The sequence below is a fragment of the Temnothorax nylanderi genome, unplaced genomic scaffold (assembly GCF_030848795.1).
Source record: "Temnothorax nylanderi isolate EJ_2023f unplaced genomic scaffold, tnyl_v1.0 TNYL_tig0001_pilon, whole genome shotgun sequence".
In the NCBI taxonomy this organism is placed as follows: domain Eukaryota; kingdom Metazoa; phylum Arthropoda; class Insecta; order Hymenoptera; family Formicidae; genus Temnothorax; species Temnothorax nylanderi.
The window spans coordinates 3,992,993-4,010,528 of NW_027249063.1; the positions used below are offsets into that span (position 1 = coordinate 3,992,993).

General features: G+C 43.0%; 1 protein-coding gene and 1 long non-coding RNA gene across 12 annotated transcripts in view; one reads left to right on the forward strand and one right to left on the reverse strand.

Moving 5' to 3' along the window:
• Nucleotides 1-17,536, forward strand: part of Soxn (SRY-box transcription factor soxNeuro) — a 283,767-nt gene that overhangs the window by 253,465 nt on the left and 12,766 nt on the right. For 3 of the 11 annotated variants that reach the window (XR_011721210.1, XR_011721165.1, XM_071722214.1), the window contains one exon: nucleotides 13,095-13,261. The exons of 3 other annotated variants lie outside the window; for them this stretch is intronic. Coding sequence is in view for 1 of the 8 variants with exons in the window: in XM_071722214.1 (XP_071578315.1) it covers nucleotide 13,095 (1 nt within the window). In the remaining 7 variants the exon portion in view is untranslated. Of the gene's footprint in view, nucleotides 1-5,737; nucleotides 5,865-13,094; nucleotides 13,262-17,536 lie in introns of those variants that run through there. 5 more of the 11 variants (XR_011721182.1, XR_011721164.1, XR_011721096.1 and 2 more) reach the window with 4 other exon arrangements.
• Nucleotides 1-17,536, reverse strand: part of LOC139783373 (uncharacterized) — an 85,042-nt gene that overhangs the window by 60,822 nt on the left and 6,684 nt on the right. The window lies entirely within an intron of this gene.

Below are 17,536 nucleotides of genomic sequence, written 5' to 3' on the forward strand. Positions count from 1 at the left end.
GGGGAAGGAAGGGCCAACGTCGTTCCCGAGGTGTGCAAGACGGGCCACGGACGCGAAGTCCGGTGTCTTCGTGAGATGCTTGAGACGTTAAGTGGTCCCATTAGCTACGTTCCTAGGTGGACCGTGCGGCACGGCGATGGCATTCCTTTGGTCGGTCCGTCTTCCACCATTCCCCTCGTTCTCTTTACCCATTGCCCCCGTGTACATTAATTCTCACGGTACCACGTGTGGCCGCTAATATGGCGGTCCGGAATCTAGATATCCTAGTGTCTTCCTCTGGTAAATGAACAAGATATATATGTTCGTTGCCGGCGTATATTCCAGATTAATAATTACGTCAGGATAAAATTGTTTCTATAAATCCTTGTAATCGTTAAAAAGATAATAACACACACTTGGGCATTTTTAAGTTAAGAACCAATCAACTAATTCCATTACATTAACTATATCCCACTCTAACTTATTAAGATAACTCGAAACTAAAAGCACAACTCGTTTATTACGTTATCTGCCACTTGCAGGTCCATTTTAATAAGACAAAAAATGCAATAGGAGCGATAGGAGCGAATGATAAACATGTTTCCAATAGCTTTTCATGTCTATGAGGTACTATTGTTGACGCGTTTTTTTTTTTTTTTTTTTTTATAAGTGGTATCCCTAATAAACCTAATCCACTGATAACTGAAACGACCCTTTAACTAATTGAACAGAATTAAATAATTATTGAAATGAAGAAAATTTAGGCCGACTTTTGAAATCTTTTACAAATGTGAGCAGGAACATCAATCTACATATTGCACGTAGCAATAGCGCTATCTCCTAGTAGTGTCTCGCGCCAAGTGCATGCGTTAACGGCGAGACCTAACCGTGTCTCTTGATATAGCGCTAGGCGAAGCCAGCTAAAAATCGGAAAATGTATTTCTTGCCGAGCTCTATCGTACTATATTGATATATCTGAAGTATCTTAAATATAAAGAACTGAACACCGTCATTCAAATCAACAGTCGAATTCCGTAACAAGAGGGACAAGACATTACGGCGTCAGCCGTTTCTCCTCTCTTCGCGATCGACGCGAGATCGAGGATACCCTTTGGATGACCTCGAGGTGGCGGAGAAGAAGATAAGCGGCATCCAGGTGTCTCTCGCGATAGGCCGACAAAAGGCCCGAGAGGGCCACTCGCACATAACAGCGGGCAAAGTCATCGTTGTCCTCTCGCCGGAGGGCGGTTGTGAGAAGGGCTCGTGGGGAAAGAGAACGGTCTAGACTTCTTTTTTTGACGGACGGAAAAAGCGGGAGGAGAAACGAAGAGAAGAGAACAAGATGGAGATGTCACCGTCGCGTCTGGCGGCGAGTTAGTGAATTCCGGCGGGGTGAATTCTTCGTTGTCACTTGAGTCATGATAACTTCATCTCTTCGTCCTGTCTACGTGAGTCAGGCATAAAAACGAAGTTTGTGAGATAAACTATTATCTTGATAACTAAAAAATATGGTGTTTTACATAGCATAGGTACACACGAGTTAAAGATTTAGATTCATGCGACGTAAATGCACAGAAAAAAAGAAGTGTCAACTCAAGACTTTCGCAAGAATCTATAATCTTGAAATGAGAGATAAGGATTGCGTTAAGCGAAGAAAACTTGCTCGAATGAAGTGATTTATATAACTCAACTATGAAAAAAAATTATTGAAATAAAAAGTTCAAATTCTTATAACAAGACTATACATTTTATATACGAATATTATAAGTCTTGATATTTCTTTTTTTTCTGTATGTGTGAGACTAAAAATAGGCGATTGTTGTTGAATCAGGCAACTGAATCAAGTTTGATGTAATCTCTCGATTACGAAGAACAATCGTCAATAAAGGCTGTGATTTGTGGGACAATTTTAATTTGCAGATTATACACTCGTTTTTTCGAACGTGTAGCAGAGTATCTTCTCTCTCGCCACGCGTTTCGTCCACCAATCGCGCACGCAAGCTTTACTTTTTGAGCCTCTGAGGAAGATTAAATTTACACATAGTAGCGCCGCAGAACAATACCGACGGTTGTTTGCACGGTGTGGTAAATATTTGAGTGCCATCCCGTCGCACTCTCACCGTGCCACGCGTTGCCACGCTCGGCCTGGCCGCCTTCTGTTCGAAGCTAGCCAAGGGCTCGAACTTCAGAGTACATACTAATTCCCTTTACGCGCTCTTGCCGATCGTTGTTTGCTTCTGCCACTTCGCTTTAATTGTTCGCGAATCGCACCATAATGACTATCGAGCGGCCGTGGCCACCGAAAAGAAAGGAATGATACGATCGATATTATTCTCCGATCTCTTCGGATATTTTTTTTTTTCAAGTACTTGTGAAAGACTAATATCGTGGTTTTAGAGAAAGTGCTTTAAAGATGTTTATTAGATAGAAAATCTTTTGCTTCGCCAGTAATAACTAACAAAATAGTTGTTTAATTTGACTTTGACTACTTTTATTAAATGTTAATTTTATCAAAGACATTTTATCATTTTGATGTTTTTGTATAATAGCCACAGTTTTAGGCCGGTTCTACAATCAGTATGTCGGAGTCGGATGTCGGAACGCAGCCGATAATCTAATGAGGAAAATTGGTTTTCCTCGATAAATGATAAGTCATAACAGTAAAACTGTGGCTATTATACAAAACTTATATAATAGCCACAGTAAAACTTAAAAGCTTACAAATCTCAAAACTGTTAAAATGTTTTTCATAAGAACTGATAAGATTAACATTCAACGTAGGTGGCCAGTTAGGTCGAATTAAACAACTATTTTGTGATGCTTATTAGCTATTCTCGTAAAATTCCATTGTAAAAGTTTACAGGAAAAACGTACGTGTATATCAAGCGCCATGAATCCAGTACACGTAAGATTTCTTTAAAATAATTTCTTCGTTTACAAAAAGCACGCACGTAAATTCGGCGATCGATCGATCATCGGCCTCCGTGAGGGTCGGAGTCGCGGAGGTAGGAGGGTCGGAACGGCAGTAAATAAAAATCCCGGGTTAATTTTTTTCGAACAATACCATCGATGTGCTCGCGCCCGCCGGTGCGGAGGGTAGCAACCCTTTTTTCATACTGTTCAATCTCTCCCAACTGAACGTAATTCGTGTCGCCATTCAAAACGAAAGCTAATGGTATTGCTTTCCCCCTCATGGGCCTCGCGAAAATTTATCACGATCTTGCCACGAAGGATTTATCTACCGATGCCAACGGCGAGCAGAAAATCGCAAAATTAACTGCAAAAGTCCGAAATATCTGAAAGCGTCGCGTTCGAAAATTGCAGTTAAAACCTATTGAAGGGGATCGATATTTCTGTGTGCATATGATTATAACGAAAATAATATAATTTTGAATTGTCGTAGTTTTGTTTCTTTATTTTTTTTTTATCTTTAATGCTGCTAGCCCTGTCTGTGCATGTGCGGATACATAACTTGTGACACTTGGGGACAGCGCGAGCGTAGTTGGTTGACCTCGGTCTAGTTGGTCTCTGACGATAGGACCTCATTCCCCTCTAGTTCTCGTTATGTCCCTCTCCAGTTTTTCTAGCTGTTTACGCGCACACGTTGTCACTTAATTCTCATTGGTTTCCTCAAGGGTTATCCCTTCTCTTTTTTTCTCGATCTCTCTCATATTTCTACATATATGCCTGCTTATTTGTACGCCCATATTTCAGTTTTTGCTGTTGTGCTCGATCGGATCTCCTTTCTTTGCTAGCCAAACAAATTACGGGATTTCGAATATATACAGATCGATAAATAGAATCCATTTTCTATTGTAGATATATTAAGCTTTTGCGCTTTCATCACATCACGCATATCGTGGACTACCTATGTATGAAAAATTGCGAAACACGCTAGTTTCTGAGGTATATCGCGTATAGCTGAAATCCACCACATGTGATTCTACATTAACGATAGTTCTTAAATCAATCCTCGTCCGTCACATTCTTGCACGCGTGGGCGTGGAATGCCTCGCGCGGCAGCAGGTAACGAACCAAGCTCATTACTCGTCGTCACGTGTCATTCGTGACCTCGTCGTAAATGAAGGGAAACGAGAAGAGGCATCGTCCGGCTCGGCTATATCCTCCTTGGATCGTCTCGTTACGGTCATTCGTCATTTTCACCCGGCGAGAACGATAAGCTGTATATATACACTTTGTTCGATATTGCATTACAAAATTGCATCATTTGAGATTAAAAGCCCTGAATAGCACGATATAAGGCACTAACAAAAAAATGATTTCATCAAAGTTAACACTAGATTATGATGACTTAAATTAATGATTAACTAAAATAATTACTGAAGAGCAAGACGTACTAATACGTTCAAGAGAGAAAAGGGAGCTAACGAATTATAATAAAACCATATTCCTCATAACCATCTAATTACCTCGTTAATGACGTGACTCTTAATAGATGCGTAAAACGCGTTCGTCGAGGCGTACAATGCATTATACCTCTATCTCGCCCCGCCTGGTTACGGCTATCCGTCATTTTCACACCTGGGAGTGATAGAAATGCGCGCGTGAGACGCTTTCGAGGAGGAAACGCGGCAATTGTACGTCGCAGGCGGTTGCGACGGCGATAAGCCGCACCGTCGTCGTCGTCGCGTCGCTTCGCTTCGCTTCGCGTCGACTTCTCGCATGTCGCGCTGCATAAAATTAACTCGCGAATTAGTCCCGCGCACACGCAACGCGAGCGTAGACACATCCCCGACACGCACACGCGATGTACCCGCTTAAGACGTAGTCGATGTCGCGATGTTCACCTTAATGCGCTCGAGGCTTACTTATCGGCGGATAACGCAACAGCGACGTAATAGCGTTGAACTTTATAGCGGAAGAAAATCTTTACCGAGAAAAGTAGATGAGTTATTCATCGATAATTATCGAAGCGGAACAAAAACGTGACAAACTCGTTGTTGTGTGCACGGTGTTAGCGGAATAGTCAATTCGACAATAACCTACGATTATTTAATAATGGCTGTTGAAGAACGATCTATTATTAATCACGACATAATTAAATTGATTAAATCGCTGTTAGTGAGTGTAGTATTAATCTATTAAGAGGATATGCAACTTTTGTGTTAAAGAAGCTACATTATACGTGCGGACGAAAGAACAATGAGATGTCGTGGATGTCTTTATAGTAGCTAATGTTTTCAAAATTACAGTATTGGAAATCTATTGTACACGTATAGATTTTCAGAGGCAATGAATTTTGAAATTGTCTCGTTTATCTTAATATATAATATCAGCGTGATTCACGTGCATACTTATATTACAATCATCATATCGCATTCCTTAAACCCGCGCGCGATATCGCATCTCCAAGAATTCAGGACCACCTGTATAGCAATCATTAAGAAAGTATTATATCACTTAACGACGTGACAATTGAAAAACACATTTTCAGTGCTACACTTATCGGTAAAACTTATCTTTTTGCTAATGGTAGCGTATGCCCAATTGGACAAAATGCCCAAATACGGAATTTCCTTTTTTATCAAGTTTCTTCCTCCTTTGTCAGTCGCGATTCTATCGGATACGCGACTTCTTTTGGCCGTAGCAGTTAAGTATAGCTCGTTGGTATCAATTTGGCATGTTTCCCGCGATGGAACGGCGGCTAATTCGCCAGAACGGAAACGGTCTTTACCTTAGCCACGGCCGAAAAAGGACCCGACCGATCGCTCTCAGACGCACGTCTTGTGTGTTGCAGGGATTGGAACGCGACGGGCAACGTACGCGTGCAGGAATCCTGGCCGACGTGAACGACTCTCGCCGCGACAATGTCGAACCATTCCACCACCGAAGGATCAGGCTCCTTGATTGTTTCGCGCGCTACGGTGAGTCTTCCTTCAATCCTGAGAAGATTAGATCAAGCGAAAGAGAATCGAGCAAGGCGTGAAACTTACTAGACACTCGAGATTGATTACTTCTGCTGACGCGCGATCCCTACCGGGTGTTCCTCAGCGAGGTTCACGCGAGATTTTGGAAATGCGCTCTACGAGAAAATTTGCACTCGATTTGTATATTAATAACGTTAATCTACGAATTCGTAATTGACTCGATTTTCTTTCTATGCTTATGTTATAGGCCGGATCATAATTTGGAAGGAGACAAAAAGGCATTAATTTAGTTTTATTTAAATTATTTGTGCAAAGATCTGAAACACAAGAGTTTACCTAAAACTATCCCATTTTTTATGAGATCAGATTTAGAGATCAGATGATAAAAGGAACGTTTTCTTGTAATTTTGATTTTACTTAATAATTTGCTAACGAGCGCGTTAATCTGCAAATTACTTGAATTTTAATGAACTCGGCATAACGATCGGTCATTTAAGCGACGATCTAGGGCGTGACAGCATAAATTTTTTTTTTATTTGTCCGCTAACGTAGAAAGTCGATTTTCACGTGAGTACTCACGCAAATGGCAAATCGACTCTGCTAGTCGAACGGTGGTGGTTTGTCCATGAAAGTATCGCAAAACACCAAGGATCGTTTTTTGCGCGTACTTTGCGCGCGCGTTGCGCCGACTCGCGATCTCTACGACAAACGCGATCTCTATCGCGGCCGTTTAATCGATCCATCCTATCGATCTTTACAACGAGCCGAGAAAGCTCTCACGCCGTGACCGATCCCGACTCGATTCCTCGCGGCCGGCGGATTAAATCGGGACGCGGATGTTTTGCCCCAGTTTCACTTGACAGGCCGATCTGTACGGCGAGTTCGTTCCGCTCAGGCAAACTAGGCGATTGGCGGCTTCGATAGTCCGCCGATCTTACCATCGATCGGCCGACTCGCTCATCGGATCGCCAAAATCGAACAGCTTGACCCTCGCGCGATCGAGCGAGCCGGTCGCCGCACCTTGTCACCGATCGTTCCGCCGTGGCGGTCGCTTTAATTACAAAAATAAGTCAATGAAGAGGAAAAAAAATCGTAACCGGCGAAAAAATCCTTCGCGCCATCAGTCTTGCCGCGCTCGCAAGAACGAGCCCTTTCGTCGCGCTCAAACGAGTAAACTCTCCTCTCGGGCTTCTGCGCCTCTCTCGAGAATACCGGCCCTCCAACGCTCCCATTTCGACATCGCTCGTACGCACGGCGAGAATGAGTCGTTCTTTGAGCAACGTTCATCGAACAAATTGGATAGGCGGAGCGCGGTAGTACGGGGAAGTACGTGGAACTAACCGATTTCGAGCAGATCCTCCAAGATTTCCTAAGATCGCCCGTGACAGACGACGCCTATGATGATCGTACGTTAATTGATAGTCAACAATGTGCTAACGCGAAAGAGAGCCATTTCATATTTTTGCTTGCTTCTATTTTTGTCACTTGTTTCGAATCAAAAAATAAATTTAATTAGGGGTACACAGCGATAGTGTAAAAATAATCACCTTTCGACGACACTTTAAAAAGGTACGTACGTTTCGAGATGAATTGGGATATAAAATATTTCAATTCCCGATCGAAATTCGATTCGCTCTCCAATCTCTCAAATCGCTCGCCGTTCTTGCGTGCACATTGAGGCGCAATGTATCGTGCGGACGATTAAAAATTGAAACGTCAGGTGGACGGCCTCCGATCGATCGGTTCGCGCGAGGTACGTGCCGCTCCGGGACGACGGGTATCCCGAATTTTTTTCAAGAGGGAAAGCTTCCTCCCAGGCGAAGAGGGGAATGCGCCCCGTCATTCCACGGATCTCCCCGGCCCGGGAACCTCGAAATGGAACCCGAAGTCCTCCATCGAGGGTGACAGCTATGAAATCGTTCGTGATTGCTCCTCTCACTTCGCGGCCCCCCAACCTCCCGAAGTTCTACCAAGCAGTTATCCGAAGGCACTGTCGATCAGTTCTTCCGCGGGACTTCTTTTCTGTTGAAAAACACGGCGAAAATTATCTCTGCTCAAAATAACCTTAATACAAGTCCCTGAAATAAGATCGTCGAGTGAAATGATAATGGAAACTTAATGTAAGAAGAAAATGTTAAAATTGTGTAAAAAGTTATTTCGACGAAGCGTAAAAACGTTAACCGTCGCTCCGTAGAGTCCGTAGAAAATGTTACATCGAAGTTAAAAAGTTAAGACCGCTTCGCGATTCAAATAGTAAGGCGATTTGTAAAGCTTTTGATAAATATTGTGAACGTCTGTCGCATGCTGAGAGTTTTCGCGGCGCAAATCGTTCCGGGATCACGCCCAAATGGCACGGCTTATTACGCCGATAATCGATTCGGCGGATCTGCATCGCGGCTCGTTCCGTGTCGGCGATTTTTCTCAGGTGCGCGATAGTGCTGATTCATGGAAACAGGCGAGAGTAAGGGTAAGAAGAGGCAGAGCGCCGTGGAAGGAACGCGCGGTCCTCCGGCCGAGATTAACACGTCAAAGACGACGCGCCCTCTCTGTCTCAGCAGTTGCCTTGTAATTCCCTGGTAGATACAGGACTAATGGGTTATTTCAGGTAATTAGCCGCGCGGCATCGCCGTTCCTTCCACCTTCCACGCGAAGGGCCCTCGCTTTCTCGCTCTCTTTCTCTCTCTCTCTCTCTGCCCTTCTTTTATCCTCACTCGCCCGATTTGCTCGCGTCATAATCTCGCGCACGCAAATACGCGCGCAGAACGTGTCGCCGCTTTTTTTCCTCGGTTTTTGTCACTTGATGATGATCGCAGGGTGCTAGGTGGACACATTCTTAATCAGCCAGCCAATACATTCTCGACGATTCACTTTCACATTGTACGGCTAGCCGTTAATTCACGAGAAACGTTGTAGTCGGGGTAGGCGGGGCTAGTCGAGAGGGTAAATTGCAACAGTCATCGCAAAGCTCTGCGCCTTTCACGATTGCAACACGCCGTTACGGAGTTTCGTAGTCAACATTGGCGAAACGGCGGGTGGATAATGGCAAATTCTCTGAAGCAGGCGCAACAGAATTCGTGACTGCGACTAAACCCTCCCTGAATCTAGTTGCATCGCGTGTTATTCCGTGTTTTGGCGGAGATTAAGATCGAGAAACGCTAAGACGTGATTTGAAGAAAGCTTATTTCCACGTAAATAAGTAAAATCGCAAAATTAAATGAATAAGACGCTTCACGATTTAAAATATTCTATTCACAATTATTGCGTTATCAATTAATAATATAATTTCAGTTTGACCGATTCTGGTAACAAAGAATGACTTAAATTACGGTCGAAGATTAGACTTTTAATCGGAACGATCGATTTTCGTCGAGCGTGAAAGGTACGAGTATTGTGGTGCAGATTCCCGATCGATTAATAATATCGAGCAATTAAATGCGATCGCGCGACTGCGAATTCGGTAATTATTGCGCTAATGATGGGTAGCTCGCGACAGCTTCCTTCAAACCGGTGGTGGAAGAAGATCCGCTCGCTCGCGCGCACGCAAAAGAGTATCCATCGAAGGCGCGAGGCGAGGTAGATCGTCCAAGAAATCGTGTTTGCCGAGTCACGCTGTGTAACGAACTTCAGCTGGGTGCTAGTTCGAGACGAGGCGAAGCCTCCTTTCTCGAGTCCGAATCGCGGTTAGGCCGTTTCGCCGTAACGCAACGCAGGAGGAAGAAGGTCGTTACGGAGGGAAAGATCAAGGGTCAGTTTCGTTCGAAGCGACATCGGCATGGTTCCCGAACGCGTAGTTTATGTATGGTTAATCCTGAAAATCTGTTTTCCCAAGCTAACATCCTGTGATCCCCGACCATACCTCATACTTGCCTTCCTTTGCCGGCAAAAGGAAAATCTGTTTGATCCAGAAAATGTCCAAAAGTGAAAAATAATAAGTTTAAGATGATTCGTTCCTCCATTTATAAACGTCTCGAGAGAACAGCGAGAGAGACGACGCGACGCTTTTCTCTTTCGGTTCGTTCTTTCACATAGACGGGGACTCATTCCCCTTCTGGCTTCGTGGACGTTTCGCTAAAATCGGATCGGCATCTCCCGATCGGCTCTTGCTAAGATTCCTCAATGACAGCCGATTAAGGACGATTCGCCGCGAGAATGGGAACGGGCGTCGGCGAAACGTCGGCGCGGCGGGAACGGCTCGGGGTCCGCTTCGTTAATTCCTGATTTTCCTCGGTCCGCATCACTTTTTAATTGACGCCAGAAATTGAACCAGAGAGCGGGCAGAGCGCTCTGGCTGGCCGCGCGTCCGTTCTCGCAGAGTCATCCTCCGCTACCTCCCCGTCGCCCCCCTTCGTCCCCCCTCCGAATCATCCACGCTGGCTCTCCTCGTCCAGGATCGGATTAAGCTGTACGTAATGTGGAAGATTATACTGTCATAAGATTGCTCGCGACGCGCCTCGTTATTATTCGGGATATTTGCTTATTATTACATCAGGCGGGAGCCGCTTTACTAACGCTGCAGGAAACGAAAGGGTGGCGATTTTCTTCGCGAAGAGAATTGGACTGCGAGTAGTCGCATTGATATTCTTTATAAACTTATTTTCTATTAATCATACATTCTTTCTTCTTTGAAACACGATAGTTTGTTTAGATCTGTTCTTTTTTTTTGTGTAAGTAAAAATTTAAAAAAGTAGTGCGTGAATGTGTATTTCGCAGAGAATAATACGGATTTTAAATTCGGAAAGCTCGCCGATTGACTTGCTACTCACTTACTTCAAGCCATTACTCTCATGTTAAACTGTACCCTTCCTGCTCTTATTATGAATACATGAATACATATGATAAACTTTCTCGTGCCACATAAAGTCTACTTTCAGCGATTTGCAAATTGTATTTAAACATCATAAAGATTAGAATGAATTTATATAAAATAGAACACTATCCACAAAATAGGACGTAATCATATTTCCTCTGTGAAAACAAAAGTCGTTCGAGCTTTTTCTTCTCCGTGAAGAAAGAAACGGACATTCCTAGCATTTTCAAACGAGATAGAGTCTTCGGATTCCCGTCCGGTTTTCGCTTTTCGAGGAGACTCGAGTCGAAGTCAGCGCGATGTTGCACTCGCACACCGACGGCGCACAGTTTCTATCGGCTCGCCAGGTGTTCCAGTCACGTGTCAGTTTCCGCTTGTCGGTTTCCAGCTCGCCGAGATGCTGCCAATGACACCGATCTTTGTCCCACCCTCGCTCGTCACGCGCCAGCTCGCCTACTTTTTCCCATCCGTCGCGTTTTCCGCTTCTGTCCTCTCCCGCGAGAGCTGCAACTCGCGCGAGCGGGTTGCAGGGGGTGACCCGGACCAGCCCAGGTCCCACCTGCCGTCTCGCGTCTCTCCTCGGTGAAACCAATGTCGCCTCTCCGCCGCGCCGCGCGCCGGACCGACACACGCAATGTCGCCGTCGCGTCGCGTCGCGTCTCGTCTCGTCTCGTCTCGTCCCGTCTCGTCTCCACCTCCGCCTCCGTCGGCAGTCGTGGCTGTCATCGGCAGGAGCTCTCGACTCGCGTAAAAATAATTACACTGAAAGAGAGGATTGGGTACGGATTGCGAATCTTCCATACCTTCGCTCGCGGCTTTCCATCCGTTCGACGGCCATTGTGAGGACGAACGAACGAACGGACGAACGGACGGCTTAATAAGCTCGGCACGCCGGAACAAGCGTCGATAAAAATTTATCCGCCTCGAGTACCTCTCTCAAATCGAGCCACAATCGTGTCTATTCCGAAATGTCTACGATTTCTCATTTTTAAAATTGGATTTGCCGCACGTTTTGCCGTGTTATAATAAAAATCAATATCGGCTTCGACTTATCTTATTCAGACAATCAGTACTCGAACGAGAAAGAAAATAAAAATTATTGAATCTATTTTTTCAGATGATTAAATACGTTCAATATTCAATATTGTGCTAAATAAATTATTATTGTGTCGAAAGTTAATTACATTCGATCCAAGATATTAAAGGCTCGACTCTGTGAGATTCAATAATTCTTCGTAGCTTGTAATCAATTGTGCGCGTTTCGCACAAGTAAGAAAGGCGCTTTTCACAAAGGAGAGCAGGTCGGATATCGAGATGTCGCGTCAAATAATTATTCATGATTATTAACGGCACGATATACACGTGGCGCATGTGCGCGTGAACGCGAAACACGGGTAGAGAAGTAGAAAACTCGTGGGACACGCGGGAAGTTAATAAAAAAGCTCGCGAACACGCTGTGACAAACGATCATCGATCTGCGAGAACAGTGGCTCGCTATTGCTGTATGTGTTTTTTATATACATATATAAATTCCCAAAAGACCGGTAGCAATTGCAATCAGTAAGTTTATATTACCACTCCGTCGACGATGCCACCCTCTTCATCAACGCGGCAACTCGTCGACGGCCATTTACACATTCGGTTTTTGTTCGTCATTTACAAAAGCGGCTTGTTATCCTTTTTTTCCCCAACTTTAAACAACTCTCGTCGGCGTAACAAGTGTGCCATTGAATTTTATCGGCGTGATAAATGCATCAGTGTCTTGTGACTGCGACAACTGATGTTATTTTACGACAGTTGATGTGAAATGGAAAGGTGTCATGTACATTCAAAAAAAGTGCCTAAATTTGAATTATTTTTTATATCCACAAAATTGCTTTAATCGTTTAATTAACACTCATATTTATATATGATCTAAAATGCCTGCTATTTCAAACTGCGTCTAACAGTGCCTAATAATGCTACATAATGTAATAACGACAGATATATATGAGATTAAAGTGCAAAATTTTCAAGTATCAAATTTTAAAAACAAACATTTTTCATTTAAATTCAGCTTAGTTCAGAGTTGACTCTGCTCATCCTTTTAGGTCCGATTGTTCCAACCTGTTGGTAAGCTAACTAATAGTTAAATCATATGTCTATAATTTTTGCCTAATGTAAAGGATAAACAAAGACATATATATGATTTAACTATTAGGTAGTTTATCAAGAGGTTGGAACAACCGGCCCTTAATCATATGAAAGTAGCTACGCATTCTCAGAACTTTAACATACAATTATTTTACTTTCTGTGAATTACTTTTTTCAATTGTATATTCAGTTGATAATCTTAATTTATAATTGTCGTTATTACAAAATAACAATCTTAGGGGAATGTAACGAACAGATTTTATAGAACGTCCTGTTTGTTTTTCTAGAGCCGGGCCATTATGTGCATCGAGACGCTGCCGCGCGGAGCTGCCCCAGCCCAGAACCAGTTATGAACATATGATTAAGCTCGTTTTAATAAGTTTTTATGTAGACCTTACGCGTAAGGATGTATAATAAAAATAAGTGTTGAATAAACGAGATACGTTGAGACAAATGGCCAGTGATTCCGTTGCGATTAGTATATGTAGCTGGTGCAAATTAAATCATCTTCCATGATCGGGTCGTAACTCGAAATATGCGATAATTGAAGATTAAAGTTGGATAAGACGTAGGAGTATAACGAAACTCTATGATCGAGCGAGAAGTGCGAAGGATGATGTTCCGAGGTAAGCTAACTGTAAAGTTCGCCTCTTAATTTCTCTAATTACAGTCGAGCGAATAGCGCTACGATCTCACCGAGATTCGCGATTATCGAATTATAGAGATAATTGGGATCGTCGTCGGATGCTAAAATAAATTCGCATTCGTGTATCGGGATACTTTTTCGAGGAGATTACAGCTCCTCGATAGAGATCCGCCATGTTTCGAATAAAGACGAATGGCCGACCGCGTTTAATTTTCTGATGCGAGCGACGGGGGTCGACGTAAGGAAGGGCGGATCTTCTTGGCTCGTCTTCTCTGCCAACGTCGTCACCGTAGAGATGAGAGTATGGCTGCTTCACCGGAAATTCGCGTGTAATTTTAAGATCCGAACGAATATTCTGGTGAAATAGAATACGAATAAAAAAATATCAGCTGTTTGAATGAAGATTCATAGCGTACTATTAGTACATTTTTTTACCTACATTTATTTTTAACATTTTCACGAAAACAGCGAGATAAATTTTATATATTCGTAATTCAAGTTATGTTTTATAATTTTTTATTGTTACTTATGTTGCTAAAATAGCAATCAAAACGTATGTAATATCATATTTATTGCTTTTTGTTTACTAGTTAGGTATTACAGAAATAATTATTTATTTTATAGTAAAGATTTTTTTATTTGACCTAATTGGCTATCTTTATTAATTATAATTATCAAATTGTGACGATTATAATTAATAAAGATAGCCAGTTAGGTCGAATAAAAAAATCTTTACGATTACTGGCGAAGTAAAAGTTTCTGATTTGATTTTATACAATTCTAAAGCAGACTCTGTCGTAGAATTTAGTCTTTGAAATATTTTTAGAGATATTAGGACGTGTTGCGTCATGAAAATGGCGTTATACATTTCATCTTGCGGTAAAGTCGCATCTTCCGTGTTTTCAGTTCATCGTTCGATAGAAACCGAGTGGGCCACTCGCGATCTTCTCGACAAAGGCGAACACTCGGTATATATAAGAAGGGAAGATATTGGACCGTCTTTTCCATCTAGTAGTCGTCACCGTGGAGACGACTGGTGAGTCGTGGGTGTTCTCCTGAATTCTCGATCTTGGAGAATCTGTCTCCTACATGGACGGGCGAACCCTCTCCGGAATCTAACCCACCCTTGCCGTTGCGGAGGATCGCAAGGACGAGGGTTGCCGACGAGGTCTCGCCTGATTGGCGGCCGTGGACTATCGACCAACCCGAGACCAGCCCTTTGTTTTAGCCACCACCCTTGGCGATATCGAGGGTATCCAACTTAAAGTCGGGTCATTGAACGTCCATGAGATTTTCGGTCGGCTTGTTCTGTGAAAGAATCCTTAAAAAATGAAAAAATTACGCCACGAGAAAATGTTGTGTAAATATTAAGTAATTTCTTTTTTAAATGTAAATACGGCTGAATCATGGTTTTTATATATTTACTTTTAAATGTGAAAAAAATGATATCACATAGATGACGCACCGAGAAATAATACTGATAAATAATAAAATAATAAAAAATAGTATATTAAATAGTATATTAACGTTATATAGAATAACAAACAAGTGAGCATTTTTAAATTTATCGGAAAATTGTCTTTGCGTGTAAAGATCTGCGACCGAAGAGACGATTGGCGATATCGTATATCCAAAATCGCACGTCGACGTTACAGCAGAAGCGTATCGCGCTTGCATTCTCGCTCGCGGATCGATGATGCAGCACGTGCAACGGCCTTGTAATACACTGCGTTCACCTGCATACCATACGTCCCTGCTGCACCTCGGCTGCTTAGCATAATTAGTGACTGATGATTAACAGGCGTGCATCAGCACCGACTAATGGCTTAATTAATTCTCGCGCGCTAATACTGTCTCGCCGCGGAGATCGGCCATCTCGCAATTTCTGCTGCTCCAATTTGAAATCGTGCACTTGCCGCACTCCACGTGACTGCTATCTTCTTCGAAGATATCATTTGTCGCGCACTTTGCATAACTCTGATTCTCTAATGCAACAAAACACCAAGAAAGAAAAAATAATAAACAAATTTATTAGTTTATTATTTGATATAATCATATAAATTTGATTAATATTTTCAATAGATTTCTTGTCTTTATAGGCTTTTATGTCTTACTCAATCTTTGAGTCTTTTTACTTCTTCGCGAACAGTTCAATAGCTTAGAATATGTTCAAGATTCAGTTTTTCTGCAATGTATCCGGAATCGGATTACGATCAATTCTCAATACGTTCGCATTTTCATAATGACGGTCGGAGCGATGGTATATTTCGTACACGTCACACGACATGATCGGCATAGCGGCTTAATTAACATCGGCATTATTTTAATTGGCTGCGGTTGCATATCGGATATACGTGTCTCAAACTATCTTTGGTGTAGCGTGCGTGCAAAAACTCACACAATCGTGCACGCGCACGCACGAGGAATATTATTGTTAGATCGGTTTAAAAAAAAAGAGGGAGAAAACGTAAGAGGAAACACAGGGCGAGGCCGAACGTGGCCGCGCGCGGCTTAGCCGTCAATCAGCCCTCTCTCCCTTGCCAAATTACTGTCAAACGCAATTAGAATTGACGTGGAAGGCCGGGGCTAAATCAAAATCGCGAGGTAAACCCCCCTCGATAACGATTTCAATCCCGGAGGCTATGCTCAGTCGCAATTTTCTCCCGCCGCTAATTAATACACCTCGTATCGTACGTCAATTCGACAGTTCCACCTCCTCTCTCTCCCCCTTCTTCCGCGCTGCCCTTCGCCCTCTTCCCTTCTATCCCCGATCCGTTCTGATATACGACGGACCATTGACGAAAAAGAGGAAGCTATATTTTTCAGAGGTATTTCGATGGCAGCGAGCGGGACGCGAATCGATATCCGCGGACATATTAACGGAGATGGACGCAAATTCATTGCGAATTGATAATTGAAAAAGAGTTGCGCAAATTAGCCGCGGCTAATTGCGTGTACGATGATGTTTTTTCCGGAGCGCGCTCGGAGTTAATTTTTACGAATTCTCAACAGGCTCGTGTAAATCCAACGTGCAAAATGTGCTCTGTTATTCTAATGTATAACGCGACTAATAATTTAAAAAAATCTACTAATATTTTACAAACGAATTTATACAGATGTAAATTTGCAGCAACGGGAGCAATACTCGTGAGTATTGCGATATCGTTTTGCTTCCTGCGGTTCTTTTTATTTGTCCCGCTTTTCACTCGCGAGAACTCGTCGGGGAAGAAATTGAAGTCTCGCGAAGGTAAATCTCACCGAATCCATGCCAGAATTCTTTTTTTTTCTCGCTCGCCCCCTTTTTCCTCCGAAGGAGACGAGGTCCTCTTTAGAGAGTAGAATGATATATATTAAAGAAATGCTTTTTGGCAATAAACAATCGGGCAACGAGGGTCGGAGGCAGTTAGGTGGGGCATTAGGGTGAATTATTCTGGCCACCCAGCGTAAAAAGACCGATGAATCACGGGAGTAACGGGGTTCTTGCTCTCCCAATGATGTTGTATCTTGTCCTATGGCCTCTTAAACTCGACCTTACGGCGGTTTCGTCCCTCATCTAAAACCTAACACGCTCGTTCCTGCCTCTCATCCTCTTGATACATAATACGATAATGTGAAATATTGTCCAACTCCATTTTTTTAGCCGACAAGTTATCTTTAGGTTTGAAACAAAAAAGGAAGCCAAATTATTAAAGATTTAATCCGTCATGTTAGATTTTTTAAAGCGAAGATAAATGCGCGATGGTTTAAATGTAAAACTATTAGCTTCATACATATATGCAATTTATGTTACTTATTTTTTTATTTAACGTAATATAATAAAGGAAAATTTTATCTTCGTTTGTAAAAATTAGGATTTCCAGGTATACTAAATGCACCATCATTCCCAACGCGACAGCTGCAAATGCTGCTGCGATCCATCAGCCGTGCTTTCGTGCATCTACAAATACGCGCAGAATGCTCGTGTATTCGCGAGCGCTCGTGCATACACACACACGCGCGCGCGCGCGCGCACGCGCGGGCACGCACACATATTGCCACCAGTACCGTATTACCCGGGGTCGGGACTTTTTCATTACGGTAAGA